The sequence below is a fragment of the Megalobrama amblycephala genome, linkage group LG6 (assembly GCF_018812025.1).
Source record: "Megalobrama amblycephala isolate DHTTF-2021 linkage group LG6, ASM1881202v1, whole genome shotgun sequence".
NCBI lineage: Eukaryota > Metazoa > Chordata > Actinopteri > Cypriniformes > Xenocyprididae > Megalobrama > Megalobrama amblycephala.
Window position 1 is genome coordinate 37,401,153 of NC_063049.1, and position 17,473 is coordinate 37,418,625.

A 17,473-nucleotide genomic window follows, 5' to 3' on the forward strand; every position below is an offset into this window, starting at 1 on the left:
AAGTGAACTCGGTCAGACACAGAACAGCATTTGCTAAGTGCACTGGGTTCAGCATGACAACCTTCTTTCTACGTGGATGAGTACGGACCCAAGTTTTACGCATATAACCTCTGTGGGACAGGCAAAGAAAGTCATGCTGAAGATCTGCCATGTAAAGAACACGCTGGAAGATTCAATCAATAACTCCAAGGAGTGAAAGTTCAGGTGAAGAGCACTGTGCAAGAGAAATGTATTTTCCATTACCCCCCAGTATATCGGGTGTGGAATATACTCTGCACATGCTGAATAAATATGGCATGCAATCTCATAAGGATGCCAAAAGCACAGGCACACCGATACCATGTCGAAAAAATGATACCAGTTTTTCCCCAATGGTATCAGTAACATCATCACAATTTGGTACCCGCAACTTCTTTTAAACACTCTCATGCATATCTGCACAAATGTATCTTTCAAAAGAATTTCTGCTTTGCAGCTGCATGTTATTTGCTTTTGGTGTGGTATTGAAAATTGTGAAATTGGTTTTGGTTTCATTAGTGCTTATACTTCGAATCTGCGGAAGACATCCCCTAAAGGCCCTGATATACTTCAAGCAAAGTTCTTTTTCGTTCTTCAATTAGGGGTTAAACGAAGTTCGAAATACGTGAGCAGCGATATACTGTAATCGAACATCTGACGCCACCCACACTGCTGATAGTGACGGTTAGATGAATATGTAAAAATGTTGCGTGCTTTCCTCTCAGTAACAAAATAAACAACAAAATTGAGAAACTAGCAAGGATTTGTTTAATAAAGCATAAGAAAAGCATCTGATCATAAGTTTGTTTGCACAAGCTCTGTAACATGGCACTCCAGTAAAGCCACATCGCATTTATAACACTTTAAAAAATAGATTGCTTAAAATCAAGAAGCTTTACCTTATTAAACATGAAAAATAGTCTCTCATTTCATCAGAAGTACAACTTTTGTTTTCTACTATAAAGCAGCTCTCCAGTGTTCATGTTTTCACTCTGGGACATCTGACTTCTACGGACTCGAGAGGAGAAATGAACTGGAAAAGATTTTCAGAGTGAAAGAAGGCGGGGCCTCAGCGCACACCTACCTTACGTAATGGCCACGGACCAATGGTAGTTTGAAGGTGTTTAGCAGTGTTTTTCCATAAAGTTCACTTTGGCAAGCTGTTTCGAACTTCCAAAACAAACTCTAAACGAACTTTGTTTCGGCCTGATTTTGTTCAAAATGACGTCACATCAGTTCGTCCTTCGATTCTGTTCGAAGTATATCGGGGCCTTAACTATAGCTATTGGTTCGGAGTCAGTTCATTTTACTTTTTTTGGAAATAAATAAATAAATACTTTTACTCAGCAAGGGTGTGTTAAATTGATCAAAGGTGAGAGTAAAGACGTTTATAATGTGACAAAAGATTTCTATTTCTAAATAAATGCTGTCCTTGAACTTCCAACGAAACGAATGTGTCACTGTTTCCACAATAAATATTAAGCAGTACAACTGTTTTCAACATTAATAAGAAATGTTTCTTGAGCACCAATTCAGCACATTAGACTAGAGTAGACTAGAGTAATGCCTGCTAAAAAATGTCCTGTTTGCCATATATTTTGAAGAATATGGGTCACTAAACAGTTGATGGACCCCATTGACTTCCATAGTATAGAAAGAAAAAGAAAAAAAGAAAAAAAAATACTATGGAAGTCAATGTGCATTCAGCTGGCATTCTTCAAAATATTGTGTTCAGCAGAATGAAATTCATACAGGTTTGAAACAACTTGAGTAAATAACAGAATTTTCATTTTTGGGTCAACTATCCCTTTAAAGTTGAGGTGTTCTATCACTTCTCTAAGTGACTAGACTTAGTATTTCCACCAGAGGTAAAATAAAATGGGTAACAGAACACCACAGACATTTGAGGATGGACTCTTTTAACTAGTAAGCAACCACCTACAACAGCCCATCAACCACATAGCAATGACCTGGCAAACACCTATATCCTGTTTTTTTATTTATTTATTTTTATTTATTTTTATGAAAACATAAGAATTTGGCAACACTTTACAATAAGGTTCCGTTTGCTAACATTAGTTAACTACATTAGCCCACGATTCTGGTAAACATTTATTACCTTTAACATTAAATGATAAATTATTAAAATCTAACTTTGTTAATATTATCTGATGGACCCGAGATAACAATAACAATAAACAATTTTTAAAACTAACATCAACAAAGATACTGTAAGAAATGTGATGCATTAGGCTAACTAACGTTAACTAATGTGTAAAGAATTTAGTTCTCTCATGAGTATCAGGAGATTCAACACTGTTCTGATTTTAAAAAGAAAAAAAAAAGAAAGGACTTTCTTCATGTAGAGATAATCCAAGGCAATTATACTAAATGAAAACAGACAGAGGAAAGCTAGTTATAAATGCTACAAGACACACCGAATAATCAAAATGAACAGTCATCCATATCCCTCTCTGCACTTAATGCATTCTCACTCAGCGACAAAGACAACGGCAGCAGAAGCTCTGTGAGATGAATCATCTTTCGATTAGTGTTTCAAGCAGCTGAATTATCTATCCGCTAACTGAGCGCAGTTGTGATTCAGTCCAATGCACTCAATCCATACGTTTGTACTCCATGTGGCTGAGGCGGGCGGAGGCAGAAATGTGGCTGAATAATGAACAGGCCCATCTGTGAAGTCCCATGATTCATTCCGCACTTGTGATGTGTTTATTGCTCACAAGACTAATAATCGCGCCATCAACTCCACTGCCAGACAGCGGCTGCTCCGCATCAATTGTCATTGCCTTTGCTAAATTTCGCTTGAACCTTGTTGAAAGTGCGCACTATGAAACATTTTACAATCCTGTTCTGAAGGGGAAACTTTGATGTGTCGACACGGAAATTATGAGCCTGGCTGTAATATTTTCAATCCTTTCTGCCCTCGACATTTCAATGTAAACATCAGCACAGCAAGTTAAACTATTTATATTTTCACACGCCAGGCTTTGGCCTTCACTTTTCTGAGGGTGAAGTATTAAATGATCCCTATAAACTGAAGGCTGAATAACAGTGAATCATCTCAGCTTCAGGGACCTCAGTCAGAGTAGACAGCATATTTAATGTGATGTGAATAATAATGAGGCTTCCTAGTTTTAACAACCCATGTTTTCTAGAAGTTAACGGGAAAGACATACACTACTGCTGAAAAGTTTGGGGTGAAGGTTTAAATTGATCAAAAGTGACAATAAAGACATTAATCATGTTGCAAAATATTTCTATTTCAAATAAATGCTGTTCTTTTGAACTTTCTATTCTTAAAAGACTAGTGAAAAAACGTACTCGGTTACTAACGTAACCTCGGTTCCCTGAGATACGGAACGAGTACTGCGTATGGGGAAAGGTCTCCCTTTTTCCCCGCTGCTGAAGCCTTTTTCAATAACGCAGTGTAACTGCACCGTCATTGGTTCACTCATAGACAAGTTGTTGAACCAATGACGGCGCGGCATAGCTGCGCGGCCTATGGCGACAAAGCGCGCGAATATTCCCGCCGAAATGGGCGGGGTTAAGGGCTATATAAGCCGGCGTTTCGCCATAGGATTTCAGTGTCATTCGACTGAAGCGACGACCCTGAAGCCGCAGCCTCGTGGCACGGCAAGTATCGCAGTACTCGTTCCGTATCTCAGGGAACCGAGGTTACGTTAGTAACCGAGTACGTTCCCTTTCGATACTTCACTCGTACTGCGTATGGGGAACGAATTCAACCACGCCGTGCCACGGCTGGGAACGATATAGCTTGAAGTTTGGACACCTGAGAGGGGGCCAAAAAGACAAGCGAGAGGGCAAGCCCTTACCGAACCCTTGCGTTACACTTAGAGGAAATTTATTTCCATGATAGCGTGAAGCGGAGCTCATCTGAGGCCGCTAATCACACTGAAAGGACTCGAGCCTGTAAGGTCGGGACATCGAGATGATAAAACCTGACAAAGGTGGACGGCGAAGACCAGCCGGCCGCCTTACAGATGTCTTGGATGGAAACTCCGTTGGACCAAGCCCATGAGGAGGCCATCCCTCTAGTGGAGTGGGCTCTGACTCCTATGGGGCATTTGGCTCCCAGTGAGGAGTAGCACAGCGTAATAGCGTCCACTATCCAACGAGAAATGCGCTGTTTTGAGACCGGAGATCCCTTGGTGCGGCCTCCAAAACAGACAAAGAGCTGATCTGACTGTCTGAAAGACTGCGATCGCTCTATGTAGGTCCTCAATGCCCTGACAGGGCAGAGTAACTCCAGCCCTTGCTCTTCCGTCGAAGGGGGCAGAGCAGAGAGCGAGATGACCTGAGCTCTAAACGGAGTTGAGAGCACTTTAGGGACGTAGCCATGCCTGGGTTTCAGAACGACCTTAGAGTCTCCAGGCCCGAATTCGAGGCATGCAGGGCTCACAGAGAGGGCCTGCAAATCGCCAACACGCTTAACCGAGGCCAGTGCTAACAGCAAGGCAGTTTTTAGCGTCAATGGCCTGAGGTCGGCTGAGCCCATTGGTTCAAATGGGGCTCCTTTTAAGGCCCTGAGGACCAAAGACAGGTCCCAGGAGGGAACGGTGAGGGGGCGAGGAGGATTCAATCGCCTAGCGCCCCTCAGGAAACGGATGACAAGTCCGTTTCGTCCCACTGATTGGCCAGCAATAGGAGCATGGAACGCTGCAATGGCTGCTACGTAAACCTTGAGCGTGGAAGGGGTGCGCCCCATTTCCAAGCGTTCTTGGAGGAAAGACAGTATAGAAGATACGTCACTCTCCATTGGGTCTATGTTGCGTGACGAACACCAGTCAGCAAAGACCGACCATTTCTGGTCGTAGAGGCGTCTCGTGGACGGCGCTCTAGCCTGAGAAATGGTATTTAGGACGTCCCTGGGGAGGTTAGTAGGCTCCCATCGAGGGACCAGAGGTGCAGAGCCCAGAGCTCCGGCTGTGGGTGCCAGATTGTCCTGTTCGCCTGAGAGAGGAGGTCCCGTCTCAGGGGGATCGGCCACGGGGCTCTCAGAGAGAGCTTGAACAGCTCCGAGGACCAAATCTGGTTCCTCCAGAGCGGGGCCACTAGAAGGACTCTGTGCTGGTCTTCTCTGATGCGCCTGATGACCTGAGGGATCAGGGCGATCGGAGGAAAAGCGTAAAGGAGCGTGCTGGGCCATGAATGGGCCAGAGCGTCGACCTCCTTCGAGAAAAATGTTGGGCAATGAGAGTTGTCTTCTGAGGCGAAGAGGTCTATCTTTGCCTTCCCGAAGAGCTCCCAAATCCTGAGGACAACCTGGGGATGGAGCGTCCACTCGTCGGAGGGGACGTTGCTCCGTGACAGCATGTCTGCACCCAGATTGTTCCTGCCAGGGACATGAGTCGCTCTGAGCGACTGAAGCCTTGGAAGAGCCCATTCCAGTAGACGTTTCGCCAGAGCGCATAAGCGGCTGGACGAGAGACCGCCCTGGCGGTTTAAATATGACACCACTGTCATACTGTCCGATTGGACTAGAACGTGACGCCCTGTCAAATGAGCCTGAAAGAACTGAAGGGCCTTCATCACTGCTAGCATCTCTAGACAGTTGATGTGCAGATGGCTTTCCTCTTGGCTCCATGAGCCGAAGGCCGGTCTGCCGTCGCACACAGCGCCCCAACCCGAGTTGGAGGCGTCTGTTGCTAGCACCGTCCTTCGTGAGACCGCCTGTAAGGGCACTCCGCGCTTGAACCATACAGGGTTCGTCCAAGGTTTCAGGGCTAGAAGACAGGCCTGATTGACCTTGAGGCGAAGGCGGCCGTGCCGCCAAGCGCTGGGAGGAACCCGGAACTTCAACCAGTACTGAAGAGGCCGCATCCGAAGAAGGCCGAGCTGTAGTACCGGAGAGGCGGAAGCCATTAGCCCTAGCAGCCTCTGAAAAAACTTCAGAGGGAGGCAGGCTCTGTTCTTGACTGAGGCTGTGAGCTGCTGAATCGTCAGAGCGCGCTCTGGCGAGACTACTGCCGTCATATGGACTGAGTCGAAAACTGCTCCCAGAAACGAGATTCGTTGAGTGGGGCACAGCAAGCTCTTGGTTGCGTTGACCCTGAGACCCAGGCATTGTAAATGGCTGAGGAGCACGGATCTGTGGTGTTCCAACTCGACTCGCGAACGGGCTAGAATGAGCCAGTCGTCGAGATAATTCAGGACTCGGATTCCCGCCTGTCTGAGAGGGGAAAGTGCCGCGTCCATGCACTTGGTGAAAGTGCGAGGAGCCAGAGACAGCCCGAAGGGCAGGACCGTATATTGGTATGCCACTCCCTCGTATGCGAATCTCAAGAATCGTCTGTGACGAGGGGCTATCTGGATGTGAAAATACGCATCCTTCAGGTCCAGCGAGCAGAACCAGTCCTCGGGGCAGATGTGCGCGAGGATCTGTTTCAGCGTCAGCATTTTGAACTTCCGTCTCATGAGGGAATGATTCAAAAGTCTGAGATCCAGGATGGGTCTGAGACCACCATCTTTCTTGGGGACCAGAAAATAGCGGCTGTAGAAGCCTGACTCGCTTTCCGCGGGGGGAACTATTTCCACAGCCCCTTTTCTTAGCAACGTCATGACTTCGGCTCGGAGGACATGGGCGTCGTCCGGATTGACCAAAGTTTGAAGCACCCCGCCGAAGCGAGGGGGCCGGCGTGCAAACTGGAGCGAGTAACCCTGAGTTACGATCCCCATGACCCAATTTGACACATCGGGGATGGCCTGCCAAGCCTCGGCCCGAGTGGCAAGGGGTTGAATGATATCGTGTGACAGACCGCCGCTGAGGGGGTTGTACACCGAGAGTAGCGGAAGAGGAAATTTGCTCTCTTTTTGATGATATAAAAATTTGTTCGCCGTGAAAACGGCGTTTGGAGTGGGCGCAACAGTTGTGGGCCCAGCTGTCACTTGAAACATGTTTCCCACGCCCGGATTTAAACGAGGCGGAGGGGAAAATGTTCGTGGGAGCTTTTGGGGTGGTCCGGTCGCGACGGGACGATTCCCCATCCTCTTCCTTCCTGGCAGATCAGGATGACTTCGGAGGCACCGGGTCCAGCACAATCCTGGGCCGGGGTCCCTGGCGTCTCGGGAAGGGATAGCGCTTGGCAGAGCGCGAGCGCTGGCGTTGCTCCTTGGGTGGCGCTGACTGTTTCGGTGCTGCGGGTGGAGCGGGCTTGTGCTGCTGAGCCGGCGCAGTCCTGGGGCGGCTGGAAGCAGAGCTGGAGCGCTTTGGCAGGAAATGTCTCATGGCCTGAGACGATTTCTGTGCCGCTGTGAAGCGCTCAGTGAAGCCATCCACTGCAGGGCCGAAGAGACCAGAGGGAGAGACCGGGGCGTCTAAGAAGGCCGTCTTGTCATTGTCCTTGATCTCCGTCAAGTTAAGCCACAGGTGGCGCTCCAACACTACCAGGCTGGCCATGGAACGGCCGATGGCCTGAGCCGTAGCCTTCGTGGCTCGCAGGGCAAGGTCAGTGGCGCTGCGAAGGTCCTTGAAAGCCGGCGCGTCAATCCCAGACTCGTCCAGAGAGCGGAGGAGTTTGGCCTGGAAGACTTGGAATATGGCCATGGAGTGTAGCGCAGAGGCGGCCTGTCCTGCCGAAGTGTAAGCTCGACCAGCTAAGGTGGAAGTAGTCCGGCAGGGCTTGGAAGGGAGTGACCTCTTAGTTTTCCATCCCACAGCCGCGGGAGGGCAGAGGTGAGCGGCCACTGCTTCATCAAGGGGTGGCAGGTGCTCATATCCCTTTTCCTCGGCGCCGTCGACGGCAGTGAGGGCGGAGCGGTGCGTGGTATGAAGGCGGGCGGAGTACGGGGCGCGCCACGACTTCGTCAGCTCCTCGTGGACCTCGGGAAAAAAGGGCGCTGCTCGCTGGCGAGGGGCTTGGCGGCGGCCAGGCAGGAACCACTCGTCGAGGCGACTGCGCGACGGCTCCTCTGGTGGGGCCCAGTCGAGGTCCAGCTCTTCTACGGCTCTGGATAGGATGCGGAAGAGCTCGGCATCCATGCCCTGGCCATGTTCAATGGGCTCCAAGGGAGGCGGGGGGGCGGGATCGTCCGATTCGCCAGCCCACACTTCTGCTTCGGAAGCCGCAAGAGACATGGAGTCGTCCTGCTCGTCGTCTGTTCCACCGAATGAGACGAGGTCACTCGCTTCCGCAGAGGGACGCTGCTCAGGCCGAGAGAACAGGACAGGAGAGGGTTCCCTCGGAGGAGAGGGCGAGGCACGCGGGAGCTGGGCCGGCGTGAGCTCGCCTATCTCCTGGCGCTGAGTCGCTCTGCCCCGCTGTCTCTTCCTAGCCGGCTCGCGGGAGGAAGTAGACGGGAGGGCGCGAGCGGCGAGATCACCCTCCGTGAAGAAGGCGACCCGCGAGCGCAGGGAACTGAGACTCATGCACTCGCAGTGCGGGCATGAGTCCCCAGCGAGCGCGCCGTCTGCATGGGGCTTGCCCAGGCAAGCGACGCACTCGCTGTGACCATCACCGTCGTGCAGGGGGGCCCTGCACGTGCCACACGAGTGGCGGGGCATCTGAGAAGACGCCGTTGCCGTGAAAACGGCACTTGGGTGGCTCTTTTAGAGCGGCGAGGGCCGCGGAAGCTCTAGAAGCGGTGAAAACCGCTGAAATACGCTCTTTTAGAGCGGCGTTAAGCCGCGGTGAAGCTCTCAAGACGGCGCGCCGGATGGCGGCAGGGGACACACAGGAAGCGGCCGGGAGCGGGAAGCGGGAGGCGGCGACTCGGCGACGGCGCTGACGCTGCAGTCGGAGAGGGCGCCGGCGCTGTCCTCAGTCCGGCGAGTCCAGGCGAGTCCGCTGCGGGAGCCTCTTCAGACGGCGGCGAGAGCAGTCAGGAAGGCGGCGAGCTTCTCGGCTTCAGGCGGAGATCAGCGAGGAGATGATGAGGTCGTCGCTGAAGGAGAAAACACTGAAATCCTATGGCGAAACGCCGGCTTATATAGCCCTTAACCCCGCCCATTTCGGCGGGAATATTCGCGCGCTTTGTCGCCATAGGCCGCGCAGCTATGCCGCGCCGTCATTGGTTCAACAACTTGTCTATGAGTGAACCAATGACGGTGCAGTTACACTGCGTTATTGAAAAAGGCTTCAGCAGCGGGGAAAAAGGGAGACCTTTCCCCATACGCAGTACGAGTGAAGTATCGAAAGGGAACATGATTTCCACAAAAATTAAGCAGCACAACTGTTTTCAACATTGATAATAATGGGAAATGTTTCTTGAGCAGCAAACCAGCATATTAGAATGATTTCTGAAGGATCATGTGACACTGAAGACTGGAGTAATGATGCTGAAAATTCAGCTTTGTCAATATAGGAATAAATAACATTTTAAAATTACTTTTTTACTGTATTTTTGATTAAATAAATGCAGATTTGGTGAGCACAAGAGAAGTAAAGTCCTACCAACCCTAACATTTTGAAGTGTAGTGTATGTTCAATATTTTTAAACAACAGTTCGAACCACTTAATACTCACAGCCTCATTTACAATTGTGTTAAATTAAGTATGGTGTCTTTGACTAATGTCTAGACCCATTTTGCTCTGATTTTAGGGGAAATATTGCAAATAGAAAACATAACATATGTAACATATGTAAATATGTTAAATGAAGCTGTGGGTACTATACAATCTCAGTGATAACTGATACATACAACCAACAAATTGGACAAACAGTTAATAAATGCACAATGGTCAAAGGATGTGTAGAACTTTGAGAATGATGGGAGTTCCAATTCCAAATGAGTTCTATGTCGGCCTTTGGCTCTGTAATGCTGTTGTCAATGTCTTGTGTGGAAACTGGAAACCAAACACATGGTAGATTACTTGTTGCAGGCTATAAACAATCTCCACCCTAACAGAAACACCTGCCAATCAGCAGCAGCTGTACGGAATTTAAAGCAACATTCCACCTTTTTATAGCCATCTTTAAAAGATGCAACAGCTAATGACCCATCCAGAGGGATTTTCATAAAACAGAACAGTTCTTCCTTATCTTATTAATGACAGAAAACGTTCACCACACATGTTCAGCTTGGAATTACAGCTATGAAGGTTGGGCAAATGGGGTGTTTTGTTTAAAGTTCCCACATCAATGAATGTCAACTTGAATGAACAAATGTCAAATTGAACGAACAAACGTCAGCTTGAACGAACGTCAACTTGAACAAATGAACGTCATCTTGAATAAACAAACAAATGTCATCTTGAATAGTGTTGTCAAAAGTACCGACTTCGGTACCTATCGGTACTGAAATTTTAAAAACGTGACGCTTTGAGCGCTGTTGAGCGGATTCGTAAACATCTCTGATTGGCCATTGTGTTGACGCGCTCATCGGATATGCCTGTGATTGGCTACAATGATCAACGCGTGGGAGCATTTGAAAGCACATAAATAGTCATCAATTAATCTCTTCACTAAGCGCTTACACAGATACACACGGGAGCGATTGAAAGCAGGCGTCTAACAGTGGACCGATCCGCGATAGACGCCTGCTTTCAAACGCTCCCGTGTGTATCTGTGTAAGCGCTTAGTGAAGAGATTAATTGATGACTATTTACAACGTTTTTACAGCGTTGATCATTGAAGCCTATCACAGACATATCCGATGAGCCGTGAAAACAACGGCCAATCAGAGATGTTTACGAATCCACTAAACAGCGCTCAAAGCGTCACATTTTTTAAATTTCAGTACCGACTAGGTACCGAAGTCGGTACTTTTGACTAATCTTGAACAAACGAATGTCATCTTGAATGAACAAATCTCAACTTGAACGAACGAACGAACGTACATATGTCAACTTGAACGAACGAAAGAATGTCAACTTGAACAAACAAATGAACGTCAACTTGAACGAATGAATGTCAACTTGAATGAACAAATGTCAACTTGAACAAACGAATGAATGTCAACTTGAACAAACGAATGAATGTCAACTTGAATGAACAAATGTCAACTTGAACAAACGAATGAATGTCAACTTGAACAAACGAATGAATGTCAACTTGAACAAACGAATGAATGTCAACTCAAACAAACAAATGAACATCAACTTGAACAAATGAATGAATGTCAACTTGAACAAACAAATGAATGTCAACTTGAATGAACGAATGAATGTCAACTTGAATGAATGAATAAAAAATAACTAAAAATTCAAAGATCAAAAATCAAAGATGAAAATCACTAATTAATCTTTCAGATGGACTTAGGACCACTTCAAGATACTCAAAAGAATGATTCGCTCACACCTGTACAATATTTTAAAAAAGGAAATCTAGAAAACTACAAAAAAAAAATTATATTTATTTATTTTTTTTACTTATTTATTTTTACTGCATACATTTCCAGGCCTTTCAAGACTTGATTACCCAATGACTTTTGCAGGCCTGGAAAACCATTTTAAAATTCCCTTACAATTCCAAGTTTTCCATGACTGTAAGAACCCTGCATTTAGGAGCAAAGCCAGATCACTGGGCAGAAACAGCAATAACCAAAGACTCAAGGACAGTTTATTCTGGTACGACAACTCAAGAGGGACAAAACGCAGTGGGTTCCAAGGACGTGAACCCATATGTGTGAAAGAAACAGCGCATACTGCAATGTTAAAACAAGCTCTACACGAGGGACTGCTTTTATTGTTTCTCATTAAAGGCCTTTAAAGATAAATGCCCCACAGTACATCAATCATACAACTAAAAAGAAATCAGGCTGACATATCAAATCAGTCCAAAATTATACGTTTTATGTTACATTATATGTTAATGTCGTTGAGATGCCTATAAAAGTGTACACTTAATTGGCTAAATGATACCCCGGCCAAACTTTCAGATTCCCAGTTTCAGATGTCTAGTTCCAATAATAACTTATTTATCAAACAGTGATGTTAAGGAAACCAGAGTAGTTGACGTGTTTCCTCATGTTGCACAGACACTGGGGGGTTTGAAGCAGGCTCAGGTGTGTGTGCGCATGTGTGTGATGACGCAGAGGACTGTGGTAGGTCTGGATGTGAGCCATGTTCTGCCAGTTCTGGCTTCAGAGAGAGATCTGAGAACGACCCACCACCAACAAACTGGCAAACACGAGCACTTCCTTGCAATGAGGTAATCATTTATACATGTATTGATTCTTGATTTAAATCATTTATAGGCTGCATTATTAACTCAATGAAACAGCATTGTCAGTTTGCTTAATGTTTGTTTCTGTGTAAACAATGAATAGAAACCAGCAAAAAAAAAAATAAAAATCTGAATTTTAAACAACAGTCTAAATATATATAATATACAATACAGAAAAATAGTAAAATAAGAATTATATACTGTAGTATGAGTACAATATTCTAATTGCATAAATATATATATATAATTAAAATAAATATTTATTTTTAATTTACAAAATTAAATACATTTACAACCTTTGATGTGGGGCAAGTTAAAATATTGGCAAGGGAAGTGCAAAACTTAACTACTGGCACCAACAGGAAGGGAAAAAAAAACAAAAAACAAAAAACAAAAAAAAAAAACACTTATTTTTGAGCCAGACATCCCAGATTAATTTGGAGGTGATAATAGGCTGTAGTGATGTCACCTACAGCACAGCTGACATATGTTTGTATGCTGGGGAGCAAGTAGATGCCTCTTTCCCTTCCTGACCTGCTCCTGAGCCTGTGCGGAGGACTGGAGCGAAGCGATAAAGAAGACATTTGTAGGATGCTACCCTTGTTACACAATCTCCCTCAGGCCTGCAAACACAATGTTTCCATCTTGTGCACCTCAGTGGCTCTTTTCTCAAATGGCCAAAAGCAGCAGATGTGGCGGTGGGGGTTAGGGGGCTCTATTCTATTTCGGGACTTTTTACAATCCCATCTTATTTGATACAGTTCGTCTTAGTGGAAGTCATTTCAAAAGCGGCAAAAATATAATGAACCCCGCTGTGAATGTTGTTGACATTACATATATGCTCCAGGGACAACATACAGACTTATCTGTACCGTACCAGCTAAACAAGACAGTCCATATTTGGAATAAGAAGGCAGAGAGGACCCATGGGATTGAATCCGGTTATCACCCTCATCTCTCTTAAAAGGTCAAACGGACTGATTAACAGAGCCAAGAAAACCAATGTGTTCAAAATAGGGCTTGAAGAAATGGCTAAAAACACATCTATCTCAATATTCATCAGCCATTTGATATATAGCTCGATATTTGATCTGAAACAGCTTAAAGGAGTGATTTTTTCATTAAACAGAAGGAACATAATTTTGCTCCATTGCAGATAGGGGTGGGAGGAAAAAAAATAAAAAAATCAATCATCTATTTGGAATGCAACAGGCCTATATATTTAATTCACAAAACTCACTCACTGACAGACGGCTGCTTTTAAATGCTCACATGTCCTTTGTGAAGAGCGCTCACGGCTGTGCACAACTGTGTAATCGGTTAAATTATTTTGTATGGCCTCCTTTGGCCTTGATAACAGCTTGCAATCTTGCTGGCATCGTTTTTATGTACTTTTCCAGTCTCTGTTGTTATTGACTTCCAAATAGTTTCTAGTTGTTCCCAAAGACTTCTTTTTATGAAATGTCTGTGTGATCTATCTTTGAAACCATTAAATCCCAACAATAATTATATTTTAGCATTAGAAACACTACTGTGACTAAAGAGCTTACACATACTGGTGTGGATTAACCATTAGAAAGATAAAAATGATTTTGGTAATCACCAATACTGTTAGTTTAGGGCAGCTGTGCACAAACCTTACATTAGGTGGTGGTCTAATAATTTGTTAAGCACTGTATATAAAATAATACAGAGGAAAAAACAATTACCTTTTTATTCTCTAGGTTGTATAGCAGTATAGTATAAGTTGTGAACAAAAAAAGAGAGAGCCCCTTGAAGACCACGTTTCAACAAAACCAGACCACAGAAACCTTCAGAAAGCCAACATCCATGAAAGAGCTGCAATTGCTAAAACTGTAATTCCAGACACCAATGCTAAAATGCAAAAAAGGTGACACGGTGTCACGATCGTGAATTTTCAACATACTGCCAGGCCCTAGTCCAGCACTTATGCCACAAATACAATAACGTCAGACTTGTGAAGCAAAGCTCAGGTGCTGACAAATACAGGACTTTCCATCAAACTGATGAGCTGCTGGCACCGAATTCCAGTTTGATTCGTGAAACAGCAGGGTGACAATCACAAACGGGCCATTTCTGGAGAAAGGCATTTGATCAGTTAAAACAGGAGGGAACACCCAGTTGTCATTAACCAAAACAGCCCATTTTTCCCCACTGTGAAACTGCAAAACAAGGATATTAAGATGACAAATGCTTCCCAAGTGACCACAAAGGCACAAATTACCTCTGAGACTGAAAACAAATATTTAGATGAAGTTAAAAGCTTCCGATAAACAGCTGTGTGCAGGGACACGAAACGCAACACAGATCTGCAGGATTTTAGAGAGAACAGCGTTTATTTACGTACCGTCTGGCTCTCTGGGAAATCCATTTTTATCAACTTGTGGGCGCATTCTTCGAAGTCCAAGCTGTGAAGAAAAAACATGAAAACGTCACCTTCTGCATTTCATGTGCTAATGAAATTTAACACATTGAGTTTAACCAGATCCCATGATATGCATATCATTTTAATACATTACATGCATCTGCACCATATAATAAATCAAATGCAATTTATTAAATATGAACCAGACTCCATTAAAATTAAGCAAAACTATCACAGCACCAGGAGGCATCATCTGTTGAAGGTTAACGAGGTTAACACCATGATCAGAATAATAATACAGCCCTAAAACTCAAAAGAAATTACGAAACATGTCACTCTAAGGAGAAATGACTTTCTATCTTAATCAGGCTGACGCTTTTGCCTGTCCTGGGATTGCGTTGGCTCTCCAGTGCTTCATTTAAGGTCAGCTCAAGATTCTCTCGCTTTGAAGCATATTTGGACACATTTTGGGCAAAAGTTACTGTGGAGCTGCTGGATCTGTAGCAGCATGGACAAAGACATATTATAGCTGAACTGTGAATTTGCAATCTAAATTGAATGTGATGAGAACAACTGGGTACCATCAAACAATACAAAGAAAATAAATAGAAAGGTGTTTCTATTGTGTCCAGCAGGGTATTGCGATTTACACGAAAAGCTCTATATAAATGAACCAGTCAAGATGACTTGAGAAACAGGTCTCAAACTAATACAATAAATAGGAAGAGATTTATATGGTTTAAAAATCATTATAAGAGTCTCGATTTTAATAATTCTCATTTTTATGAACCAATATCAATTCTTAAATCCCAAGAATCGATCTTTTAGTCTAGTCTGTTTTCAGTTGATGAACATAACATTGCAGTTCATCCAATAAATTGCAGTAAGCTTTTTGTGGTTTGTTACTTTTGATATAAAACAGTCTCAGATTTCAAATTCTGTCCATTTTATTATGAAATTCAAACAAATTCCGTTTTGGCGTTCTTTAATATGGCGAGACAGATCGCGGGAACCGGCACATGAATGGATCATCTCTTCCACTTTACTACTAGTTACAGCACGAAATAAACAAGAATGAATATCAGAAGGTATGTTAAAAGATACAGTACAACTTACTGAAATCTGTCTCATGTCACATATGATCGCTCAATCAGTGTTTCAACCACGAAAAGAAGTCAATGAAACAGCTTGTAATCAATGTCAAAGCCATTCAGTGACCATAAACTCGATAGTCAGCTAGAAAAATAAACTCCAGAGGGGAGCATTTTGCTAAAAAAATATGCACAATTATATATTCATTATATTGTTTTTACCATTCTTCAATATTTAATGTATGTTTGAATAAATCTGTCAAGTTCTTCTGACATCCACCATTTAAATGTTTACATTAAAATGAAATGGAGATGAATCAATACCGAATAGAATGTAACTGAATCAGTATTGAATTGAAATCGAACGATAAACGATATGTGCTATACACATTATGTTTAACTCAGTACTGGCATTTTAATTAAATAGGGTTCGTTTAGACCAGAGTCGTTCAACGCTGTCAGTGGAAAGCAAACTAAAGCACTGGTCATGAGCCTCACACCTCTTTCAGACATTTCTGCCACAATTCAGCATCTATCAGTTAGTTTCACAAACTGCTGACTAACACAGTCATGTGACGCCCGCAGATACTAATCTCTCCTGCTCATTAACTAAAACAGAATGAGAAACAAACTCAGCTGATTGCTTTAGTTTACAGAGTGGAAGTGTGGTTAAGTCTGACCAAACTAGAATCTCTGTGACTACTTTATTTCTGTTCTAAATAAAGTTCAGTCTGCTCTACTTCTTTACTGTTTGAATGCTGTGCCATGCCCACTTCAAAGGGCAAGGGCAGCCAAAAAGAGAGACGTGGTGGCTAGTTTTGACACTACAGGTCCCATGGTGCACAGTGAGCCCCTAGGATAAAATCCATATAAATGTCACTCAACACAGTCCCTATTCACATCAACCGAAAGACAGGACAGTTCAGCAGTACACAGTGAGTACAGCACTCTACACTGCGCACCACTAAATCAACACTGTCAACACTGTCACCCTCATGTCGTTCCAAAACTATGACAGTCTTCTATGGATATTTTGAGAAATGGCATGTTTTTTTTTTTTGTTGGTCCATACAATGGATGTCAGTGGTAACCAACTAGGGCTGCACGATTTATCGCAAATTTATCGCACGCGATTTGGCAAAGGCTGTGATTTTTTAGGCGCAGCTTGTCAGAGTTGTACGGCTCTGTGATCAGTAAGTAAATGCTTCTCCATCTGAAAGCCAGAGGGCGCTCTCGGACAGAAAATGCAAATATGCCTTGCTGCCGAAGTAAAACACGCGTCATTCCAGGAAATCCTATACAATCGCTGTAGCTAAATAAACAGAAGATTGAAACGTTTTGATTGATTAAACATGATTAATAAACACACGACTGCCATATTCTGTGTAAGAAGCCACTTTATCTGACAGAAGGATGCTCAACTGTTGTTATGAAGTGAGTTTGGAGTAAAACATATTAAATGTTTTCTTTTGTTGGACAAGATGTTAATAAATGCTTCTCATGTCTGGAAAGATGTTTGACGCGTGTTGTTTTTTCAAATGCACATTATAAGCGATTCAAACTTTCAGATGGATTAGCATTTGGAGCCATAATTCATTGACAAGCCACGCATAAAAAAATTATTGCAGCCATGCGATTTCATAAATCGCACTAAGACAAATCGTTTAAGTGCGATTTCAATGGGTTTTTTCAAATCGTATGATTAATCGTGCAGCCCTATAACCAACACTGTTTGGTTACCAATGTTCTTCAAAATATCTTTTGTATTTTATTGAAGAAAATAAGTCTTACAGATTTGGAACGACATGAGGGTAATTGAATGATGACACAAACT

At 44.1% G+C, this 17,473-nt stretch overlaps 1 protein-coding gene across 1 annotated transcript in view; it reads right to left on the reverse strand.

The window, feature by feature from the left end:
* The window catches only part of cwc22 (CWC22 spliceosome associated protein homolog), a 57,106-nt gene that overhangs the window by 10,099 nt on the left and 29,534 nt on the right, over positions 1-17,473 (reverse strand). The window contains 1 exon segment of the mRNA XM_048194499.1: positions 14,531-14,591. Within this exon segment, the coding sequence (XP_048050456.1) occupies positions 14,531-14,591 (61 nt within the window).